Raw genomic sequence first — 25,511 nt, 5'->3', positions numbered from 1 at the left:
TTTTAAATTACTTTAGCCAGGAAATTTTGGTCAAGATGGCAGTGTAGGTAAAACAAGCTTGACTCCTTGCACAACTATATCAAAATAACTAAACTATAGAACAACTATCATTCAGAACTATCAGAAACTGAGCTAAATGGAAGTCCTACAACTACAGAATTAAAGAAGAAACTACATCAAGACTGGTAGGAGAGGCAAAGACGCAGAAAGGGCTATTTACACACCCATGTGTAGTAAAAAAAAAATAGGGAGAGATATCTCAGGAGCAAGGGGTCCCAGCCCCACACGAGGACCCCCAGCCCAGGGTTCCAGTGCGAGGAAAAGAAGTCTCCATAACTTCTGGCTGTAAAAAACAACAGGGCTTGAAACTATGAAAGACAGAAAACTGCTGGAATTCCAGGGAGTTCCTTTTAAAGGGCCAATGCACACTTACCTGAACTCACTCCCTCTAAGCTTCAGCACTAGGGTGACAGATTGAAAGGCATCAGAGATGTACAGGGAAGAAATGAATAGTCCAGCATCAGAGTGAGAGCTGAGGGGAAGCTTTCTTCCAGATATAAGTGCTGGCAGAGGCCATTGTTCCTTTTCTTCGTGCTCCCCAAACAGAGCCACAGAGCCAGCAGGTGGGCGCCATATCTAAATCTCCATCAACCTGGCTCACATTATTTGCCCCACCCTGGTGATTCCCTGAGGCCCTGCCTCAGCCAACTTTCAGGCCCACCCAAGATGTTTCCAGTGGCCTTCCCATATGAATAGCTTGTCTTGATCCATGCTTCAGATTTTCCTAAATTCTTTCAAGCAAGCAGCACCTGGCTTCAACAAGCCCTATACTTTTCACTAAGTTGCCCAAGGCCTGGTACTAGTAGAAACCTACCTTGGTTCACAGGTTGGCCTCTCCTAGGCACCTCCAAGTTCAACACAAGTAGCAGCCATCTGTGTATCACTTTGTATCTTATGCTGTGTGACCCTGGACAGAACATAGGAAGGTGATGACCTTGGATGTGCCAACAGCAATAAAGGCTCAACTATAAGAGGAAGTTGTACACAGCCCATGCAGTGGGTGCACCTTGAGTATCCAACTTGGTAATAGGAGAGACTGTGCCACTGGACCCTTCAGGACACCTACTACATTAGGCAACTCTATCAAGCCTGGGAGACATAGCAGCTCTACCTAATATATATATAAACAAACACTGAAGGCTGCCAAAATGAGGAGACAAAGAAACATGGCTCAAGGAACTTAGTGAGGACCTCAACAGCATAAAAAAGATCCAGTCAGAAACAAAGGATACACTAATTGAAATAAATAATAATTTACAGGGAATCAACAGTAGAGTGGATGAAGCCAAGAATCAAATCAGCGATTTAAAAATATAAGAAAGCAGAAAACAACCAATAAAAACCACAAGAAAAAAATAATCCAAAACACTGAGGATAGTGTAAGGAGCCCCTGGGACAACTTTAAGCATACCAACATTCTCACTGGGGTGGGGGTGGTGCCAGAAGAGAAGAGAAAGAGCGAGAAATTGGAAACTTATTTGAAAAAATAATGACAGAAAACTTCCCTAACTTGGTGAAGGAAATAGACATACAAGTCCAGGAAGCACAGAGAGGCCCAAACAAGATTAACCCAAAGAGGTCCACACCAATACACATCATAATAAAAATGCCAAAGGTTAAAGACAAAGAGAATCTTAAAAGCAGCGAGAGAAAAGAAGTTAATTAGCTACAAGGGATCTCCCATAAGACTGTCATCTGATTTCTCAAAAGAAACTTTAGAGGCTAGATGGAACAGAAAAGAAATATTCAGTGATGAAAAGCAAGGATCTACAACTGAGATTAGTCTACCCAGCAAAGCTATCATTTAGAATTGAAGGACAGATAAAGAGGTTCCCAGACAAGAAAAATCTAAAGGAGTTTGTCACCATAAAACCAGTATTACAAGAGATGTTAAAGGGCCTTCTTTAAGAAGAAGATAAAAAATATGAACCAATAAAATGGCAATAATACATATCTATCAACAATTGAACCTAAAAAAACAAAATAAATAAACAAGGAGAACAGAACCATAATCATAGATATAGAGAATATTTTGATGTTGAGAGAAAGGCATCCATCTGTTATAAATACAGATGCCAAATAGGAAGATGGTTGCCAAATAGGAAGGGGTTTGGGGGGGGGATGAGTGAAAAAGATGAAGGGATTAAAAAGTACAAATTGGTAGCTACATAATAAACATGGGGATAGAAAGTACAGCATAGGGAATACAGTAGCCAAATAATATACATGCATGACCCATGGACAATGGTGTGAGGATTGCCTGAGGAAGAGGGGGTGCTGGATAGCAGGAGACAAAGAAAAATTGGAACTACTCTAATAGAATAAAAAATAAAGTATAATTTAAAAATTACATTAGCCTGCTTAACACTTTGGAGCTTAATTCTTTGGGTTTGAGTTGATCACTAAAACAACACCCATTGAGAATGTTAATACAAACTTTACATAAAGACTTTGAGACACCAAAACAAAGAATAAACTAGCTGAACATGGGCATTACAATATTCTGCCACAGGGCCTGCAAAATTAAATGCCTTGAGGAACCATGCAGTTAGCAAAATAAGTAAAGTAACCATGTATATAAGATAATAGAGCAGGGAGAAGACTGGCCACACAGGAGAGAACAAACTCCACCTAAGGACATTTACATTTTATTTTTATAGATGTATCTGGACAAACTTAATGTCAGTGAAATAGGTATGAGCCACCTGTTATGGACCCCATGTTGCATTTTCACCTATGTGATCTGTTTGCTTTTAACAACCCAATATTATCATCAAGATTCCATGGGGAAGCCACAGTCTGCTTCCTGCAGCACAGACAGTCATCCTCCCAGATCCTTCTTCCTTCCCTACTGGCATAAGCAGCTTTTTCCTTCCAAAATGGCAGTATCTGACCCTGCAACCACATGGACATGTAACAGAAATCTCAGCCAATAGGACCTGAGGGGGCTAGAGGAGGGCTTCAGAGAAAGGCATCCATCTGTTATAAATACAGATGCAAGAAGACACAGGAAAAAAAGGAGCTTTGGAGTATTGGCAGTTCTCAGAATGAGGAGATGCCCAGAAGTACAATGAGGCCACTGGAGAGAGCCCTGGCCGGGCCAAGCTGAAAGAATCAGTTGTCCTATAAGGGAGGTCATCAAGCTTCATACTGTTTAAGCCACATTTTTGGTAGGCTTGCTGACACCAAAATATCTTACAACATGCCCACTGAAATAAATGAAAAAATGGATGTTCAGTAGGTTATAGTATTTGTTTAAGGTTTTTCAGCATATGAATTGCTGAGATGGGACCAAATTCTAGGTCTTTAGATACCAAACTCCTTATTCTTCCCAGAGACCCATAGGCCTTCTCTTACTCAATCTATGGTCTTCATTTAACAGATATTTATTGAGCATCAGCTATAAGTCATGCTCTATTCTAGGAGCCAGGGATACAGTAGAGCCCTGGTTTCCTGGGGTTGACTGTGTACCAAGGGAATAATGGGTGGTCCCACTTACAATGAGCCCAGCCCTATTCTAAGCACCTGGAAAGTATAAAGGCTATTATAATCCCCATTTTAAAGTGGAGATAGCTGGGAATGCTGGCAACCCCCACCATTCTACTGTAGCATACAGTAGACCAAGCTGTCATCCTTCTTTACTCCTGTCTTTACTGGTAGAAAATATGCAGGGAATGACTTCAGGGCCATCTACATTTGCTAAATTTAAACAAACAAACAAACAAAAAACTGGCTCTAGCATAAGTTCAGCTCCTTGGTGGTTTGGCAACAAGCTGCTGCAGGACATCAGTTTGCCTGTATGCTTTTCCCTGATAGCTGAAGAAGTCACAAGGATCAAATGTAACAATTGTTTGTCTTTAATCAGCTGGGAACAGGCTGGCTAAGGGAGTGGGGTAGAGAAGCTACAAAAGCAATACAAGCCTAGAGAGAGCTCTCTAACGTCCCCAACACTTGTCAAGCATAGCCCGTGTATGGCAATAGAAGAGGCATACCAGGGTGAGGGAGACAGGTCTGGCCCCAAACTAAAACCACTGATACAGGGCAGTCATGGAACAGGTCATAGTCCAGCTGCTAGCATCAGGAGAAAGTGCAACCCAGCAGACAGGACAGGGACTCTCAGTGCCCAGTCACAGAGTAGGGGGCAGCCAAAGAAAGCAATCAGCATCGTACAATTACAGTAAGAAACACAGGATGTCCAAAGAGTAGTGGGCCTCAAGAGGGGGATGAGCCCCCAAGTTCAGGGTAGTCAAGAAAGAGGTGGTACAGGCGAGTAGGGGAGGGCTAATGGAAGCCAGAGCTGATGGAGGGCAAACAAGACATGCAAATTCCAGAGACCAGCATCATCCTCTGTGTATTCACATATCACTGCCAGATACATTAAGGCAAAGAACATAAGGCAGTACAAGCCATCTGAGCAGAAACTCACAGGCAGGTGACTGAAGACAGGAAAGTTAAGGGTTGCACAAGGAGACCAAAAAGCAAGAGGCCAAGGTGAGTGTGAGGAAAACCCACGAAAAGCTGGGAAAGAGCAAAGGTGAATTATGGTCAGGATGTACCATCAGTAGTAACTGAAGTATTCCCACGTGGGAGTGGCAGGTGAGTCAACGTACCATCACCAAAGACTTGGAGGACAGACCAGATGAAGCAAAGCAGCACAGAAGGCTGGGATGCTACCGGTGTGTGGGAACCCTGGAAACAAATTTTTCACAAGTTCCCCATTAATTAAGAGAAGTATAGTGGTGTGACTTACACAGCATGGTACACACACAATAATGGATGAGTGAGTGCAGAAATGAATGAATAGGACCTACTTTGTCTGAAGGATGACCAGGTGATGGCCTCAAAAAAAAGGGAAGCTCAAACTTTTGCTTATGTCAGCTGTGTGACTAAATAGCTCTTCACCAGCATTTGAGAGTAGGAAACAGAATAGGACCCAAACAGCAGTGCACAATGAGTGTAGGCACTACAGGTGAGTTCCTTCTCCCAGGGTAGAAATAGCTCTCTCTTAAGAAGGAAAAGAAAACCAGAGACTCTTAAACCACTCACCGCCATCTACTTTTTTATAAATGATAGGCTGGTATCCACCCAGGCTGACTGCCCAGGGCACTGAGAACAGAGTGCAGCATTTGCACATGCTTTGAGACTTGCTAAGCACCAAATAAACAAGAAATAATTCTTACCAGTCCTGTTCTTTCACACCTCAAATCACCCTTCTGAAGCATCTTTCACACTATAAAATGACCCAATGTGATAAGGACATAAAATGCAAAATGAGTCACTTTAGGCTTCCAGGGACACTAATGAGTTACCAGAAACACCTTGATGAATCAATCTGAGAGCTCAGTGTTCCACGTACAGTCAGACTCTAGGCCTCCCAAAGATGCCATTTGCTCCAGGAGAAGCTCAGACACTGTTTGCTGCCCTGCAACAGGTAACAGGCTGCAAGAGTTTACACAGAGTTGGCTGAGGTGCTCTGTCTGCTGTTGCCATCACCTCTGCCTGCCTCTCTCTGGAACATTCAACCCTACCAGGCTGTTAAGTGCTAGATACAGTTTGAAGGGGTTCTAAAAAACCAATTTCTTTGCAAGTAATTTTAGAACAAAACAGGTGCCTAGGATTCCTGATGGAAGGACCATTCTTAGAGTGAGATGGTGCCTGAAACTTGCTTTCAACATGATTTGTAGGATTGATGGTGAGAAATTACAGCTTCTCACTGATGTATTCATATATCCCCATAAGCCCCATGAAAACCATTGCAGATCATACTCTTTTTCATTTTTGAGACTACCATTGACAAAAAAGAACACCTGTTTCCTCAAAGGGCCCATGGACATAACCTGAAATGTTCATTTCAGCTCTTTAAAGTCTGTTTTCAAATTTGGGAAATAAATGACCCCTTAGATTCTGACAATTTGTCACCTTTAGCATTCCAAGAAGTTAAGGGCAGATATTATTATTATTCTCAGATTGCTTTTGAGTGCAATGGAGGTGAGGTAAGTTGAGAGAGAGAATGCCCAAGGCCATATGCAAGCAGCAACCAGACTGGGAAAAGGGCCAGGTCTCTGAACTCCTTGCCAAGCCCTCAGTTGACCTGATCTCATTTGGAAACCAATGCTCACCTGGACAGGGACTTCTGAGGTTGGCCATGGTTTCAGGGCAGCAAACCCCATCTCTCTTCTTGCTGAGGCCATGGCAGACACAGCTCTGTCTTTGAGTTATTTTAATGCTGGTTACTTCCTGCAAGACTGTACTGTTCCAAATATGAGGAAAATCTAATTAGAGAGTGATGAACATAACAAAAGAAACACTCAAGCCTCATGAAATCAGTTACTATGATTTTTATAGACCATAGTGCAGATGGAAAAGCTCTGTTCCAACCGACCCCTTGCAAAGATTCCAAGAAAATCTTATGGTGCAAGTCACAAAGATCAAATATCTTCTGCTCAATTACTTTTTAAAATGCTGCAAGGCATTGTTACACTGAGGGTACTGGCCCACACCTGCAGCCCTGTTGATGTTAGGAGACATAACTATGCAATCACAGGAAGCTGCCAAGGAAGGACATGCCTACCAGGTTCCCTTCAACAAAATGCCCCAAACCCATGAGCCTATTAACTCATTTCAATAGCTTTAAAACTTTCCACAATGCTCACTGTATTTCCTAAGTATCTATCAATTCCCACCACCAATAAAAAAATGTCCTGATTTTGTCAAATCATTTAAACTGCCCTGTGTGATGATTCTCTCACCCTGAAAACAATAACAAGTTGGCACTAGATATTTGTTTTGCTGAATAACTAAAATTTTCAAAGCAATGTAAAGCTTGCTGCAGAATACATGCATATTTGATCAGCAATGAACCTTCTCAGGTTTGGCTGACTATTGGACTTCCCGGTGCCTCAGTGCACTCAGCTATACCACATACACTGGGGGGTAGCTTCCCAGCACTATCCTGCAGACGCAATAAATCCCAGAGAGACCAGCACAGCAACTGGGGCAGCCTATTGCCCTTCCATCATGGGCTGGAACACCATCAGTAGTGGTTTCTTTAGGGAATGACAGAGATTTGCACTCAGACTCTAGAAGAGGTCATTTCCACATGCTAGTCCAATGTCCATGTGTCAACTTCATAGAGACTCATTTTGCCTTCAGAACCAAGACAACTCTTCAGCTACTGGAAACTCATGAGTCCATGACCTTTTTTTCTCCCTGTGTCTTTCTGCTACTTAAAGGCCAGAGTGGCAGAGGATGGAAAGGGTAAAGAAGAGAAGGCAAATTCCAATCAGCAAATGATACTGGAAAAAATCTGAGATAGAAATGTGAATCTACTGTGGAGTTTTAAGCAATCTATAGAAACCTACTTACATAGTTATTTCTAGTTGATTAAACCTTTTTTTAAAAAGCAATTGTAATTTGCGTTTGGGCAGTTTATCAAATTGTAATATGATTTAATTTCATATTATGTGATAATCCTAAAAGCATTTTAAAAATATCCTTGTAATGGAAAACCTGATAGAACATTCAAAGAGGATGTTTCCATACATACCACAGGACCTACTATTATATCAACTGTTACATTGTGTTATTTTAAATCAACTCTCTGCTTAATAAAAACATTATGAAGCCAAGTGCACACATGGTACCTAATTTTCATACATTATTAACTCTGCTTGAGGTTTTTGTGGGAATTTTAAAAAATCAACCAGGCAAGCATCTGTTCCCATCTGAAATCATGCAAGCTCATTTTATTTTCTAATTCCCCATTGTTTATAAAAACTCTCTTATGCGTGCAAAACTTAGAGGGGTAGGAGTGGGGAGTTCAGGTGCCTTTCCCATTGTTATTACTTAGCTAAGTCTCCTTTGTTCTACTCACTGTACAGCACACACTAGCACAACTCCAGCCTTTAGGCCCCAGAAGTGGTTTATTTTAGGCCATTGAAGGACATGCTGAGTGGTTTGAAGTCAGCTCACAAGTGTGTTTATCTATCAGTGCAACTGCCCTAAAATCTTTCAGGTTATCCCCCTGCAGCAGATGCTGTCAGGCCTCACATGGACCCCAGCCCAGAAGTCACCTGCAGTGTCTGGACAACAGCCTGCAAACCCGCGACTTCTGACCTGGAGCACCTGTACCTCTCTGCCTGAGGATACCACCAATCCATGGGAAGGTGCTAGGCCTGAATGCAAGGCAGGCCGGAAGTATCAGAAAGTTAATGCCTCTAGAAGTGATTTCAGTCACTGAAAATGATAGTTCCAGGGTTCAAAGTCCTAGCTTCCTCACCCTTCATGGCACCAACTCTGGAATATGTTCTATCCAGTCCCCCAGAGGGTACCCAGGGATCATCAATCCACCCTTTACAGGCTTTCCCCCTCCCTGTCTCACTTCCACTCCTCACTGCACTTCTTGGGAAGACCTCCTAAATTAACTGCCTAAACCTAAATTCTATTACTTTGGGCATCCCAAACCAGAAGCATTTTAATGATTTGAAAAAAGCCACATTTTAATGTGATAATTCATTATGTGTAATGTGTTTGTTATCTGGTCCTCTCTTAACCAGAATCTACTCTGGTTTACATGTCTGGACACTGGAGGGCAATGGTGATATTCAGGATTACCCCCACTCAAGGCACTGAAAGATGCTGCAACATGAAGAGATGATTGAGCAAGTTTGAGTACAATCCTGTGATCTTTTTATTATGCATGCTAACTCTATGAAAACTGGTCACCCCTATCTATGGCAAACCACCTGTTCTAGCAGCCAGGTTTTTTATTATGTTGCACTCCATTTCCTAACTGTATTGGAGAACAAGGTATTGACTCCATTTCTAACATTTCCCAACTTTCATCACACCTGTAGCCTGGGCTTTTCCTTTGATGGGGGCTAACTGGGAGAGAAGTTATGGGAGAGAGAAGTTATGGGAGAGAAGTAACCATTTCCCCTCCACTAAAAGCCAAGCAATGACCCATGGCATTTGAAAGGCCAGAGACTAGCCTTCTTCCACTCCATGCACCAAATAAATGGTTTCTCCTCTCTTTCTGCAAACCTGTGTGCATTTATTGTTTTGTAGGCCATAAGCTACTTGAAGGCAACTGTTTAGTCAACAACTATGTTAGACTTAGGTCATCATCTATCACACTGTTGGCACATGTCTGGTTAATAATCATTAGCTGTAGCAAAATTTAAGGGGCCCCAAAAACAATTTTTGTATTTCAATGCATAATCAGTAACAGAAAATTGTTCATAGATGTTTTAAACTAATAGTGTTCTTTAAATGATTTAAAATGTTTCTTTAATTTGCAAAAGTCAAAAAGGAGGAGTTGGATCTTTACTCTGCCCACTTGGTCTTTATGCTGTACAAATGCCAATAGAGTAGATTTGGAGCAATGAAGAATTATTGTGCAAAACAATAATAATCCAGAAAAGAGGAAGACATAGGACCAAGAAAAACATGGACATGACCTGGGAGGGAAATCAAGGCCAGGCTTAAGCAAGATGCTTGGAAGCCAGGGAAGTGACCTACCCACAAAGGGATGGGGTAACACCCTAGAGGCTGAGCTCCCACAGAAAAGGCCTCTAGAAAAAATGCCTGGGAAACAGAGGTTTGGGGCAGGAGGTGTAAACACAATACTTTAGCAAGATTTCAAGAAGAAAAGAAAGAGTAGTACACACTCCCAGAAAAGCAAAAGGCTGAACAACAAAAACAAAAATCACAGGGTACAACTTAGCTCGGTGGTAACTAAAAGTCATAGACTCAAAATAATATAAATACATTTTACTGATTTAATTAAAATAATGGTATCACTGCTGTGGTTTAGTTGGTTGGGTGACATCCTGCAAAGGGAAAGTTTTCTGGTTTGATTCCCAGTCAGCACACTTGCCTGGGTTGTGGGCCCAGTCCCCAGTTGAGGCATGTTTGAGAGGCAATTGACTGATGTTTCTCTCATACATCAGTGTTTCTCTCCCTCTCTTTCTCCCTCCCTTGCCCTCTTTCTAAAAATAAATAAATAAAATATTTAAAAAAACGATATCATAATGCTAGAAACAGGGAGAAAATTGGGAGTGAATAGTGCTAAGTCCTCATCTGTACAGAAGCATGAATTAATAATGTCAGAATTTAATACATCAAGAAACTGTAAAGTTTATTATTCAGGGATAGAATATAAAGTATCCAACAAAATAGCTTAAAATATGTCAAAGATCCTTGCTTGTGGGGAAAAGGACAGAGATGGGGAGAAACAGACATCAGGGGGTTGTTTTCATGACAATCCTTTAGATATTATATGATTTTTGACTGTATATTTACCTTAATAAATAACTTAAAGTTTAAGAAAGAAAAACTCATACAATAAATGTATTTAATAACATATCCAATACTATAGAATAAACAGTTCATATAATTCTTCCAATATTTGGAGTAAAAGATAGTAAGCAAAAAAGAGCAGAGAGTTGGAAGTTACCTGTAGAACAGGAACTGCAAAAGAAAAGACCAGAGCAGATACAGCAAAAGCAATAAGCAAAGACATTTTACAGAAAGATATCCATATTCTAACAAAAGGCTTGAGTATAGCCTGCAAGGACCAACCATCAGGGAAATTCAAGAAAAGAAACCCACTCAGAGGGCAGCCATCTTCTCTTCCATATGACTAAATGCCAGCAGAGGATCAGGACACAATAAAACACAACCCAAGCCCCGGCTGGCGTAGCTCAGTGGATCGAGTGCAGGCTTCGAACCAAAGTGTCGCAGGTTCGATTCCCAGTCAAGGTACATGCCTGGGTTGCAGGCCGTGACCCCCAACAACCACACATTGATGTTTCTCTCTATCTCTCTATCTCCCTCCCTTCCCTTTCTTAAAATAAATAAATGAAATCTTAAAAAAAAACAAACCACATAGATGTGTGTTGGATGAATGAACAAATGAATAAATGAATGCTTGATGACAGAGGGCAGACAGAAAGAAGGAAGAAAGTCAACCAACCACCAAGATGATGTCTGCAGTCTTAGAGTTAAGAGATGCAACCAAAACATTCCCTATTAAGCAGGGCATTCCCCCAAATGCAAGTATTCGGAAAGTACTGTGGCCATTCCCATCCTTAAAAATAAATTTGTAAATAAATTACTCACAGAACTCCAGCCTCTTGAGAGGAGAGTAACAAAGGAATTTGTGTTAAGTAGTGTAAGCAGTAAAATGAGTTATACAAATACGGAGGACCCAATATGGTGGAGGAGTAGGTGGAAGCTACACTAACCTCCTCTCAGGACCAAACTGGAATTACAACGATAGAAAAATCATCCAGAATAACCAACTGAACACTAGCTGGAGAGAAACCTTGTAACCATGCACAGATGGAAGAAGCCACATCACCACAATGAGACTGGCAGGGAGTGTGAAGGAGGCATGAGAGGACTAGCGGGGCTTTCATGGGCAGCAGGTGGAGTGCCAGAGGGATATTTCAGCTGCTATTGGGTTCCCCCTGAGAATTTTAGGATCTAAATGCCAAGCTCCCCAGCCTACAGCACCAGAGCCAGAAAAGGAACTTAAATAACATATGGCTGTGAAAGCAGCAGGGTTTCTGCCCACCAGGGACAGGTAGCTGGAGACACAGAGAACCTCTTAGAAGGGCCAATGCACAAAATTCCATTTGCAGCCATTTACCCTGGGCTCTGGCAGAGAGAGGGCAGAGTGGACTCAAGACAACTGAAGACAGTCTGGGGCTGGTGGCTTTGGGGAGTGAACTGAAGGTACAGCTGCCAAGATCCCTGTACTGAGTCATTCTTCAGAGGCCATCTTCCTCAGGCAGATAATTCCCGTCCAAGAGGGATCAGCCTGAGGTGCAGCAATGGCCCCACCTGCAGGAATTACTCTGCCCTCCCTCCATGGTGCTTATCCTGCTGCTAAGGAATACAGCTGGAAGGCATTCACTCTGATTAAACACACAGAAAGCCTGCAGGCAGAAGCAGACCCACTGGACCTAGTACAGATAAAAGCTAGCCCTCCTGTGCACCCTGGTTCTTTCTGCACAAACCCAAGCCCAGCAGAGGGAGCTTGGGGTTAGTATCTTTAATATCTTTTAAGGGGTTAATATCCAAAATTTATAAAGAGAAATTCCACATAAAAAAAGCAATCCAATTAAAAAATGGGCAAAGGACCTGAATAGACACGTATGCAAAGAGGACATACAGATGGCCAATACACATATGAAAAGATGCCCAATGTCACCAATTGTCAGAGAAATGCTAATTAAAACCACAATGAGATATCATCTCACACTGGTCAAAATGGCTATCATCAATAAATCAATAAACAAGTGTTGGCAAGGATGTGGAGAAAGGAGGACCCTTTTGCACTGTTGGTGGAAATGCAGATTGGTGCAGCCGCTGTGGAAAGCAGAATGGAGGTATCTCAAAAAAATTAAAATTGGGTCTGCCTTTTGAACCAGCCATCTCACTACTGAGAATTTATCAGAAGGAACCCCAAACACTAATTCAAAGGAATATAAGCACCCCTATGTTCATTGCAGCATTATTTATAATCACCAAGATACGGAAGCTGCCCAAGTGTCCATTAATAGGCGAATGGATAAAACACAATTAAGGGGCATTTACACAATGGAATACTACTCAGTCATAAAAAGAAGAAAATTACACACTTTCTGACAGTACAGATGGAGCTGGAGAACATTATGCTAAATGAAATAAGCTAGTTAGGGAAAGACAAATACCATATGATTTCACTTATATGTAGAATCTAAAGAACAAACTGAACTAACAAGCCAAACAGAGACTAATAGATAGAGAGCAGGATGACAGCTAAAGGGGGAGGATGTGGAGTGGAAGATTGAAAAAAAAAGGAAATAGGACTCATGGACATGGACAACAGGGTGGTGACTGTAGGGTGTGGTCAGGAGGTATAAGGGTACTAAATGGTAATGGAAAGAAATACAATAAAAATAAATTAATCAAAAAATTAAACTAAAAATGAGTTATGCAAGTTCGAAAACTAATTGGTAAGTAGAAAATATAAAGCACAAAGAATGCATTAAACACCTGGCTGGCGTAGCTCAGTGGATTGAGCGCGGGCTGGGAACCAAAGTGTCCCAGGTTCGATTCCCAGCCAGGGTACATTCCTGGGTTGCAGGCCAGAACCCCCAGCAACCACACATTGATGTCTCTCTCTCTCTCTCTCTCTCTCTCTCTCTCTCTCTCTCTCCCCCTCCCTCCCTTCTCTAAAAAAAATAAATAAAATCTTAAAAAAAAAGAATGTATTAAACAAACTTAATCAGATCTCAAATCCAGATGCACAAGTGATTTTCTAAAATGTAAATAAATGCAAGTGGCTAATAAGCTAATAAAAGAGTTTGACTTTACTAGAAATTACATTAATGTAAATATAAATAATATAATACATCATTGATCAAACTGACAAGGATTAAACTGATAATTATCTTTGTAAGGAATTGAGGAAAAAATCAATAAATGAAGAAATCATTATATTAGTGATAGAGAGTATAAATTTGTTTATTTTGTTTTTTAAATCATTTAAAAATTTTTCAATTACAGTGATATACATTATTGTATTAGTTTCAGGCGTACACCCCAGAGATTAGATATCAAGTAACTTACTAAGTAATCATCCCTATCAACATCTCATCCATCTGACACCACACATGATTATTAGAATATTATTGACTATATTCCCAATGCTGTACTTCAAATCCACATGACTGTTCTGTAACAAAAAATCTGTACTTCTTAATCCCTTCACCATTTTCACCCATCCCTCCAACAACAAAATGTTTTCTATAATCTATGAGTTTGTTTCTCCTCTGCTTGTTAACTTATGTTTTTTAGATTCAATTGGGGATATATATGTATTTATTGTGATTTTTATTATCCATATATTTTATCTTTTTTTCTTCTACCTCTTCAAGAGTACCCTTTAACATTTCATATAACACTGCTTTGGTGGTGATGAACTCCTTCAGTTTTTTCATCTCTGGTAAGTTCCTTACATGTACTTAAGATTCTTAATGATAGCCTTGCTGGGTAGAATAATCTCTATTGCAGGTCCTTGCTTTTCATCACTTTGAATATTTCTTGCCAATCCTTCTGGCCTGCAAAGTTTCTGTTCAACAGTCACATTTATGGGAGCTCCCTTGTAGGTAACTAGGTGCTTTTTTCTTGCTGCTTTTAAGATTCTCTCTCTGTTTTAACCTTTAGTATTTTAATTACATGTGACTTTTTTCCATTTTTAAAGTTTTATTGTTCTTCAAATACAGTTGTCTGCTTTTCTTCCCACAACTCCAACCAACCCCAACCATCCCCACCTTCTTCCCCTGCTTCCAACCCCCACCTTGGTTTTGTCCATGTGTCTTTTGTAGTTGTTCCTAAAAACCCTTTACCCTTTTCCCCCATTATCCCCTCCCATCTACCCTCTCTGGTTACTGTCCCATTGTTCTTAATTTCAAGTCTCTCATTATATTTTGCTTCCTTCTTTGATTAGTTCATTAGGTTTCACTTATAGGTGAGATCATATGGTATTTGTCCCTCACCACCTGGCTTTTTCACTTAGCATAATGCTTTCCAGTTGCATCCATGCTGTCCCAAAGGGTAGGAGCTCCTTCTTTCTTTCTGCTGCATAGAATTCCATTGTGTAAATGTACCATACTTTTTTGATCTACTTGTTTGCTGATGGGCACTCAGGTTGCTTCCAGCACTTGGCTATTGTAAATTGTACTGCTATGAACATTGGGGTGCACATGTTCTTTTGGATTGGTGTTTCAGGTTCTTGGGATATAATCCCAGCAGTGGAATTGCCATGTCAAAAGGCAGATCCATTTTAAATTTTCTGAGGAAATTCCATATTGATTTCCATAGTGGCTGCAGCAGTCTGCAATCCCACCAACACTGCACTATGGTTCCTTTTCTCCACATCCTCTCCAACACCTGTTCTTTGTTGCTTTGTTTATGATGACCATTCTCACCAGTGTGTAGTGGTATCTCACTGTAGTTTTAATTTGTATCTCTCCAATGGTTAGCAACACTGAGCGTTTATTTAAATGTCTCCAGACCCTTTGTATGTCTTCCTTGGAGAACTGTCTATTCAAGTCCTTTGCCCATTTTTGAATTGGGTTTTTAGTCTTCCTAGGGTGCAGTCATGTGAGTTCTTTATATATTTTGGAGCTCAAACCCTTATATGAGGTATCATTGACAAAAATGTTTCCCCATATAGTTGGCTCTCTTTTCATTTTAATGCTATTTTCATTAGCATTTCTTTGTATTTTGATGAGATCCCATTTGTTCATTCCTTATGTCCCTTGCTCTAGGGAACATACCAGTTGGTGATCAAGTTTCATTTTTTGCATGTAGCTGTCCAGGTCGCCAAACACCACTGGTTGAAGAGGCTATTTTTATGCCAGTTTATACTGCTGCCCCCATTGTCAAGTATTAATTGACCATCAACACTTCGGTTTATTTCTGGGCTCTCTATTCTGCTCCATTGGTCTATGTGTCCGTTCTTATGCAAGTTCCAGGCTATTTTGATTACAGTGGCCTTGTAATATTGTTTGGTGTCAGGTATTGTGATCCCTCCTACTTAGTTCTTCTTTCTCAAAATTGCTGAAGATGTCTGGGGTCATTTACGGCTCCATATATATATATATATATTTAAGAGCTGTGAAAGTTTTTTTAAATATTATGAATTTTTTGTTTTCTTTTTTTATTTTAATTGTTGTTCAAGTACAGTTTTCTGCCTTTTACCCCCAACCCAGCCCAAGCCCCCGCCCTCCCAATGTCCCTCCCATTTACACCGCCTTTGTTATTCTCATGTGTCCTTTATACTTCTTCCAGCAAGCTCTTCCCCTTTTCCCCTGAAATTCCCTCCCCTCTCCCCTCTGGTAATTGTCAGCCTGTTCTCAATTTTGGTGTCTTTCATTACATTTTGCTTGTTTGTTTGTTTTGTTGTTTAGGTTCCTGTTAATAATGACATAATATAGAATTTGTCTTTCACTGCCTGGCTTATTTCGCTTAGCACTATGCTTCCCAATTGCATCTTTGCTGCCCCAAAGGGTAGGACCTCCTTCCTTCTTTCTGCTGCATAGAATTCCATCATGTAAATGTACCCTAGTTTTTTGATCCACTCATTTACTAATGGACACCTAGGCTGCTTCCGGCACTTGGCTATTGTAAATTGTTCTGCTATGAACATCAGAGTGTATAGGTTCTTTTGGATTGCTGTTCTGGGGTTCTTAGGATATTATCCTAGCAGTGGAATTGCTGGGTCAGACCAATTTTTAGTCTTCTGAGAAAATTTCATACTGTTTTCCATAGTGGTTGTACCAGTGTGCAATCCCACCAACAGTGCACTAGGGTTCCCTTTTCTCCACAATCTCTCCAACACCTGTCGTTTGTTGCTTTGTTTATCATGGCCACTCTGACCGATGTGAGGTGGTTATCTCATTGTGGTTTTAATTTGCATCTTTCTGAGAGCTAGCAATACTGAGCATCTTTTCATGTGTCTCCGGATCCTCTGTATGTCCTCCTTGGAGAAGTGTCTATTCAAGTCCTTTGCCCATTTTTTAATTGGGATGCTTGTGTTCTTAGAATGGAGTCCTGTGAGTTCTTTATATATTTTGGAGATTAAACCCTTGCCTGAGGTATCACTGGCAAACCTGTTTTCCCATATGGTTGGTTCTTTTTTTATTTGAATACTGTTTTCTTTAGCCATGCAGAAGCTTTTCATTTTGATGAAGTCCCATTTGTTAATTCTTTCCTTTATGTCCCTTGCTCTAGGGGACACATCAGTGAAAATACTGCTGCATGAAATAGCTGAGATTTTCCTGCCTATGTTCTTCTCTCGGACTTTAATGGTGTCATGACTTATATTTAAGTCTTTTATCCACCTTGAACTTATTTTTGTGTATAGTGTATGTTGGTGCTTGAGTTTCATTCTTTTGCATGTTGTTGTCCAGATCTCCCAACACCATTTGTTGCAGAGACTATTTTTACTCCATTTTATGTTGCTGCCCTCTTTGTCAAATATTAATTGACCATAGGGACTTGGGTTCATTTTTGGGGCTCTCTGTTCTGTTCCATTGGCCTATCTGTCTGTTTATATGCCAGTACCAGGCTGTTTTGATTACAGTGGCCTTGTAATACAGTTTGATATCAAGTATCGTGATCCCGCCTACTTTGACTTTCTTTCTCAAAATTGAAGCAGCTATTCAGGGTCGTTTATGGTTCCATATAAATTTTTGAAATGTTTGTTCTACGTCTGTGAAATATGCCATTGGTACTTTAGTAGGTATTTCACTGAATCTATAAATTCCTTTGCGTACTATGGACATCTTCATAATGTTAATTTTTCCAATCCATGAACATGGTATATGCTTCGATTTGTTTGTGTCTTCCTTCATCTCTTTCTTCAGTTTTCTGTAGTTTTCTGAGTACAGTTCTTTTACCTCCTTGGTAAGGTTTATTCCTAGGTATTTTATTTTTCTTCTTGCTATATCAAATGGAGTTTTTTCCTGATTTCTGTTTCTGATATTTCATTCTTGGTATACAAAAATGCCTTTCATTACTGGATATTGACTTTGTATCCCTCTGTTTTGCCAAATTCACTTCTTAGGTCGAGTAGTCTTTTGGTGAAGTCTATAGGATTTCCTATGTACACTATTATGTCATCTGCAAAGAATGACACTTTTGCTTCCTCCTTTCCAATTTGCATTCCCTTTATTTCATTTTCTTGTCTGACTGCTGTGGCTAGGACTTCCAATACTATGTTGAATAGGAGTGGTGAAAGAGGACATCCTTGTCTTGTTCCTGATATTAATGGGAAGGCTTTTAGTTTCTGCCCATTGAGTATGAGATTGGCTGTAGGTTTCTCGGATATGGCCTTTGTCATGCTGAGGTATGCTCCTTCTTCTCCCACTCTTCTGAGTGCTTTTATCATAAATGGGTTCTGTACCTTATCAAATGCTTTTTCCACATCTATTAATATGATCATGTGACTTGTCTTTCCTTTTGTTTATGTGATGCTAATGTTTATTGATTTGTGAGTATTGTGCCATACTTGCATCCCTGGGATGAATCCCACTGGGTCATGGTGCATGATCTTTTTAATGTATTGGTGGATGCAGTTTGCCAATATTTTGTTGAGAATTTTAGCACCTGTGTTCATCAGTTTTATTGGCCTGTAGTTTTCTTTCTTTGTGTGTCTTTATTTGGTTTAGGGATTAGGATGATGCTAGCTTCATAAAAAGTTTGGGAGTCTTCCCTCTTCTTGGATTTTTTTTGGAATAGTCTGAAAAGGAGTGGGGTTAGCTCTTCATTAAATATTTTATAAAATTCTCCTGTGAAACCATCTGGTCCAGGGCTTTTGTGTGTCAGGAATTTTTTGATTACTGCTTGAATTTCGTCAGCTGGTATTCATCTGTTCAGGCTTTCTGCTTCTTCATTCAGTTTTGGAAAATTTTATTTTACTAGAAATTTGTCCATTTCACCTAGGCTTCCCAAGTTCTTGGCATATAGTTCTTTGTAGTAATTTCTTACAATCCTTTGTATTTCTGTGTTCTCAGTTGTAATCTCTTCTCTTTCATTTCTGATTGTGTTTGTGTCCTCTCTCTATTTTTTTCTTGATGTGCCTGCTTAAAGGCTTGTTGATATTGTTTATCTTTTCAACAAACCAGCTCTTGGATTTATTGATCCTACAAATTGTCCTTTTAGTCTCTATGTCATTTAATTCTGCTCTGATCTTGGTTATTTCCTTCCTTCTATTTGCTCTCAGTTAAGTCCATTTGATATAGGGCACTGTTCAGTGCCACAATATCCTTGTTGATATTTTGTTTGGAAGATCTATCCATTTTTGACAGTGGGATATTAAAATCTCCTATTAAAGCTGTGTTTTTGCCTATATCTTTCTTGAAGTCCTCCAAGATTTTCTTTATGTGTTTGGGTGCTCCTATGTTGGTTCCATATATGTTTATAATGTCTGTCTTTTTCATGGATTCTTCCCTTGAGTATTATGAAGAGTCCTTCTGGGTTTCTTTTTATGGTCCCTGTTTTTTAAGTCTATCCTGTCTGATATGAGTATTGCTACCCCAGCTTTTCTCTTCTGTCCATTTGTTTGGAATATTTATTTCCAACCCTTCACTTTCAGTCTGTATAGATCTTTTTTTTTTTTTTCTGAGGTGGGTCACTTGTAGGCAGCATATGTGTGGGTTATGTTTTGTTATCCATTCAGCTACTCTATGTCTTTTGATTGGAGCATTTAATCCATTAACATTTAAGATTATTATTGATAGGTATTTGTTCATTTACCCCCTTTATACCTGTGTTCCTCTCTCTTTTACTCATTTCCTTTCTCTTTTTATAGTAGCCCCTTCAGTAAATATTGCAGAGCTGGTTTGGTGGAAATGTATTCTCTCAGCCTTCTTTTCTCTGGGAAAATCCTTATTTTGCCTTCTATTTTAATTGACAGCCTCACTGGGTACAGTAATCTTGGTTGCAGACATTTGGTTTTTATTACTTGGTATGTCTCTTACCATTCTCTCCTGGACTGTAGTGTTTCTATTGAGAAATGAACTAGTAACCTTATCAGAGCCCCTTTGCATGTTACTTCTTGTTTCTCCCTGGCTACTTTTAGGATTCTCTCTTTGTCTTTAATACTTGGTGTTTTAATTATAATATGTATTGCGGTTGGCCTCTTGGGTTCATCTTGAATGCGGCTCTATGTGCTTCCTGAACTTGAATGGTTTTATTGAAGGATCAATAAATCCAGGAGCTGGGTCTTTGAAAACATAAACAAAATCAACAAGTCTTTAGGCAGACTCATCAAAAAAAAAGAGAGAGGGAGAGGACCCAAATAAATGCAATCAAAAATGAAAGAGGATAGATTACAACCAAGAACGGAGAAATACAAAGGATTGTAAGAAATTACTATGAAGAACCATATGCCAAGAACTTGGAAAACCTAGGTGAGATGGACAAATTTCTAGAAACATATAATCTTCCAAAACTGAAAGAAGAAGTAGCAGAAACCCTAAACAGAGCAACAAGAGCTGACAAAATCAAAGCAGTAATCAAAAAATTCCTGACACACAAAAGCCCTGGACAAGACTGGTTTCACAGGAGAATTTTACAAAGCATTTAAGGAAGAGCTAACCCCTATCCTTCTCAGACTATTCAAAAAAAATCAAACAGAGGGAAGACTCCCAAACTCTTTTTATGAAGCCAGAATCATCCCAATCCCAAAACCAGTTAAAAACATAACAAAGAAAGAAAATTTCAGGACAATATCGCTGATGAACACAGACGCTAAAATCCTCAACAAAATATTGGCAAAGTGCATCCACCAATACATTAAAAAGACTGCACACCATGATCAGGCGCAATTCATATCAGGGATGCAAGGATGGTACAACATTCACAAATCAATAAATGTAATACATCACATAAACAAAATGAAAAACAAAACTCACATGATCATATCAATAGATGTGGAAAAAGCATTCGATAAGGTACAGCACACATTTATGATTGACATACTTAGTAAAGTGGGAACTGAGGGAGGATTCCTCAATCTAATAAAGGCCATGTATGAAACACCTATAGGCAACATCATACTCAATAGGCAAAAATTAAAACTTTCCCACTAATATCAGGAACAAGACAAGGATGTCCACTTTCACTACTCCTATTCAACATAGTATTGGAAGTCCTAGCCACAGCAGTCAGACAAGAAAATGAAATAAAGGGAATGCAAATTGGAAAGGAGGAAGCAAAAGTGTCATTCTTTGCAGATGACATAATAGTGTACATAGGAAATCCTATAGACTTCACCAAAAGACTACTCGACCTAAGAAGTGAATTTGGCAAAACAGAGGGATACAAAGTCAATATCCAGTAATGAAAGGCATTTTTGTATACCAAGAATGAAATATCAGAAACAGAAATCAGGAAAAAACTCCATTTGATATAGCAAGAAGAAAAATAAAATACCTAGGAATAAACCTTACCAAGGAGGTAAAAGAACTGTACTCAGAAAACTACAGAAAACTGAAGAAAGAGATGAAGGAAGACACAAACAAATCGAAGCATATACCATGTTCATGGATTGGAAAAATTAACATTATGAAGATGTCCATAGTACGCAAAGGAATTTATAGATTCAGTGAAATACCTACTAAAGTACCAATGGCATATTTCACAGATACGTAGAACAAACATTTCAAAAATTTATATGGAACCATAAACGACCCTGAATAGCTGCTTCAATTTTGAGAAAGAAAGTCAAAGTAGGCGGGATCACGATACTTGATATCAAACTGTATTACAAGGCCACTGTAATCAAAACAGCCTGGTACTGGCATATAAACAGACAGATAGGCCAATGGAACAGAACAGAGAGCCCCAAAATGAACCCAAGTCCCTATGGTCAATTAATATTTGACAAAGAGGGCAGCAACATAAAATGGAGTAAAAATAGTCTCTGCAACAAATGGTGTTGGGAGATCTGGACAACAACATGCAAAAGAATGAAACTCAAGCACCAACATACACTATACACAAAAATAAGTTCAAGGTGGATAAAAGACTTAAATATAAGTCATGACACCATTAAAGTCCGAGAGAAGAACATAGGCAGGAAAATCTCAGCTATTTCACGCAGCAGTATTTTCACTGATGTGTCCTCTAGAGCAAGGGACATAAAGGAAAGAACAAAGACATGGGACTTTATCAAATTAAAAGGCTTCTGAACGGCGAAAGAAAACAGCATTAAAATGAAAACGGAACCAATTATACGGGAAAACAGGTTTGCCAGTGATACCTCAGGCAAGGGTTTAATCTCCAAAATATATAAAGAACTCACACAACTCCATTCCAGGAAGACAAACAACCCAGTTAAAACCTGCAAAAAAGACTTGAACAGACACTTCTCCAAGGAGAACATACAGAGGGCCAAGAGACATATTAAAGGAGGGTCAGCATCACTAGACATCAGAGAGATGCAAATTAAAACCACAATAAGATACCACTTCATACCAGTGAGAATGGTCATCATAAACAAATCAACAAACACGTGTTTGAGAGGATGTGGACTAACGGGAACCCTAGTGCACTGGTGATGGGACTGCAGACTGGTGCAGCCACTGTGGAAAACTATGGAATTTCCTCAGAAAACTAAAACTGGAACTGCCTTTTGACCTGGAATATCCACTGGTGGGATTATACCCTAAGAACTCTGAAACACCAATCCCAAAGAATCTATGTGCCCCAATTTTCATAGCAGCTCAGTTTACAATTGCCAAGTGCTGGAAGCAACCTAAGTGCTCATCAGTAAATGAGTGGATCAAAAAACTAATGGTGCATTTACACGATGGAATACTACACAGCAGAGAAAAAGAAGGTGCTCCTACCCTTTGGGACAACATGGATGGAACTGGAGAGCATTATGCTAAGTGAAATAAGCCAGGTGGTGAGGGACAAATACCATATGATCTCACCTTTAACTGAAACATAATCAACAAACAAGCAAGAAAAATATAAGCAGATACATTGAAATTAAGAACAATCTAACAGTAAGAGGGGATGGTGGAAGGGAATAGTGGGGGGAAGGGTTTTCAGCAACAACTACAAAGGACACATGGAGAAAACCAAGAGGGAGGGAGGAAGCAATGGAGGGAGGTGGGTATGAGTGAGGTGGGGGGGAGTAGAGGGGGGAAATGCAGACAATTATAATTGAACAACAATAAAATAATTTAAAAAATAAAAAGGTGGCCTAAAGTAGTACATGTTCTGTAGGGCCCAGTGGCACAACCTCCCTGATCACCCAAGCTGGGCACTCAAGGTGTCCCCCCATGGGGGCTATTACACCCTCTTGTAGTTGAGTTTGATTGCCATTGGCACATCAGTGGGAGGGATTCACTCTGCAAGGGTAATCAGCTGCAAGGACTGGCTGTGACCACCAACCACTGACTTCTGATCATCATGGAGGATCAACTGTGCAGAAAACCTATCCCACAGACCAGGAGTTACTTCAGTGAGGCTCTCATGGCCACTGAGTCCACCCCTTTAGTGTGTCACTTGTGGAAGTAATTGGGTGTGGTGCTGCGATGTGGTCTGAAGCTGTTTACTAGGTGCACTGGTTCTGGGGCCTCCCAGGAAGTGCAGGCCAAGGTTAGCTGTCACCTCTGTTCTGCCCAGGGCTACCAAGCATGTGATATAAAACAGTCTGCAGATGGCTGCAAACCAAGACCAGCTGATGGTACTGCGATGGGTTGGGCCACTTTGAGAGAGGTAAGGGGCTCACTGAGGGCAGATGCTGCTTGTTTGAAAGATTTTAGGAAAATCTGAAACATGACCAAGAAAGGTCATTCGTATGGAAAAGCCACTCGAAACTGCTTGGGTGGGCCTGAAAGTTCGGTGGGGCAAGGGTGACAGGTTATGACCAGGATGGGGCAAACAGTGTTAGCCAGGTGGATGGAGTCTCTGATTTGGCACCCACCTCCTGGCTCCATTACAGGAGGGCTCATCAAAGGAACAAAAGCTTCTGCTACTACTTCTGTCTGGAAGAAAGCTGCCCCCCAAGCTCTTTTCCTGATGCTAGACAATTCAGTTCCTCCCCATTATATCTCTGGTGCCTTTCAAGCTGCTGTCCCAGTGCAGGAGCTCAGGAGAGAGTCCAAGTAAGTCTGTACATGGGCTCTTCAAGATCTGCCTGGGACTTGTGAAGCCTCCATCTCCCTCAGCCTCAATCCTTGCTGAATTTTACATCCAGAAGCTATCGGGACTTCTCTTTCTGGTACGGGAACCATGGGCTGGGGAGTCTGGTATGTGGCTGGAACCCCTTGCTCCTCAAGAGTGACCTCTGCAGCCAAGATACCTCCTGATTTTTATCCACTACATGTGAGTGTGGGATAGCCTATTTTGCATCTCTGCTCCTTTTGCCAGTCTCAATGTGGCTTCTTCTTTAAGTCCTTAATTGTAGGATTTCCATCCAGCTAGATTTCAGGTGGTTCCAAATACTGGTTGTTCTGTAGTTTAGTTTTAATTTTAATGTGGTTGTGGGAGGAGGAAAGTACCATGTTTACTTATTTTGCCATCTTGACAAGAAGTTCAAGAGTGTTATTTGGAGTTTGGGGGACACAATTTGGCAATGCACATTTCAAAGCACTAAGTATACAAGCATATATACATTCCAACTTCCAATTTTACCTGTTAGGATTTATCTTGTGGAAAGTGGCTTAGTGCACAAGGGTACATGCAAAAGGATGTTCATAGCATTGCTTTTTACAATAGCAAAAACTATGTAGCAATCTGAATGTCCATTGAAAGTAAATTATTTTTTAAAATATTTTATTTATTTATTTTTAGGGAGAGGGGAAGGGAAGGAGAAAGAGAGGAAGAGAAACATCAATGTGTGGTTGCCTCTCACACACCCCTTACTAAGGACCTAGCCCACAACCCAGGCATGTGCCCTGACTGGGAATCAAACTGGAGACTCTTTGTTTCACAGCCCATGCTCAGTCCACTGAGCTACACCAGCCAGGGCAAAAGTAAATTCTTTATGAGGCATTCTGGACAGACTGATTTACCACTTGAGGTGCTGCTATGAAAAATTTATGGTTTCAGTAATCAAAAACTAGAATTCCTATTGTTTCATCATTAAAAATAAAAAAGAGGAGGTGTGCTCTTTCTCTACAGCAGGGGTGTCAAACTCATTTTCACCAGGGGTCACATCAGCCTTGCCGTTGCCTTCAGAGGGCCGAATGCAATTTTAGGACTGTATAAATGTAACTACTCCTTAACAGTTAAGTGAGAGCTCGGTGCTGCTGCTGGGTAGAAACAAGGAGCTGGGCCAGATAAAACAAGGTGGAGGGCCGATTTGGCCCACAGACCTTGTGTTTGCCACCTGTGCTCCAGAGCATGCCCATACCTTCTTTCTTTGGGTGTGTCTTTACATTCTTTCTTTTAAGCTTTAAGAGTCCCCATGAGACTTGCTACCAGGGGAGCACCATGTAGTAACAGCTTGCCCAGGTTAACCCCCTGAACCTACCTACAAGGGCCTTTCTTTTGACTCTGTAACTTGTTTCCTGAGCCCATGTTGCTCAGCCTGCTCACTTTTGCTTTTCTAAAAGACAGCCCTGGCTGATGTGGTTCAGTTGGTTAGAGTGTCATCCCATAACTAAAAGGTTGCAGGTCCAATTCCCAGCCAGGGCACACACCTAAGTTGCAGGTTTGTTCCCAGGTCTGAGTATCAGCACATGCAACCCGTAGTCTAGAGGTCTTCCTGTCTACAGGAGGCGACCAATTGATGCCTCTTTCTCATATCAATTTTCTCTCTTTACCTGCCTCTCGCCCTTCCTCTTTCTCTAAAAACAAAGAAAAATATGTCCTCAGGTGAGGATAAAAAATAAAAGACCAAGGCAGCTACTTCTCTGAGCAGCCACTCAATT

At 40.5% G+C, this 25,511-nt stretch overlaps 1 protein-coding gene across 4 annotated transcripts in view; it reads right to left on the bottom strand.

The window, feature by feature from the left end:
- Window positions 1-25,511, bottom strand: part of DTD1 (D-aminoacyl-tRNA deacylase 1) — a 311,404-nt gene that overhangs the window by 48,313 nt on the left and 237,580 nt on the right. The window contains exon 6 of one of the 4 annotated variants that reach the window (XM_045833210.1): window positions 6,180-6,310. The exons of the other annotated variants lie outside the window; for them this stretch is intronic. Within the exon in view, the coding sequence (XP_045689166.1) occupies window positions 6,180-6,310 (131 nt within the window). The remainder of the gene's footprint in view (window positions 1-6,179; window positions 6,311-25,511) is intronic. 4 annotated transcript variants of the gene reach the window in all.

Source organism: Phyllostomus hastatus, unplaced genomic scaffold (genome assembly GCF_019186645.2).
Source record: "Phyllostomus hastatus isolate PE091 unplaced genomic scaffold, TTU_PhHast_1.1 phas_contig_17, whole genome shotgun sequence".
Classification (NCBI taxonomy): domain Eukaryota; kingdom Metazoa; phylum Chordata; class Mammalia; order Chiroptera; family Phyllostomidae; genus Phyllostomus; species Phyllostomus hastatus.
This window is presented reverse-complemented; position numbering and strand designations above follow the sequence as displayed.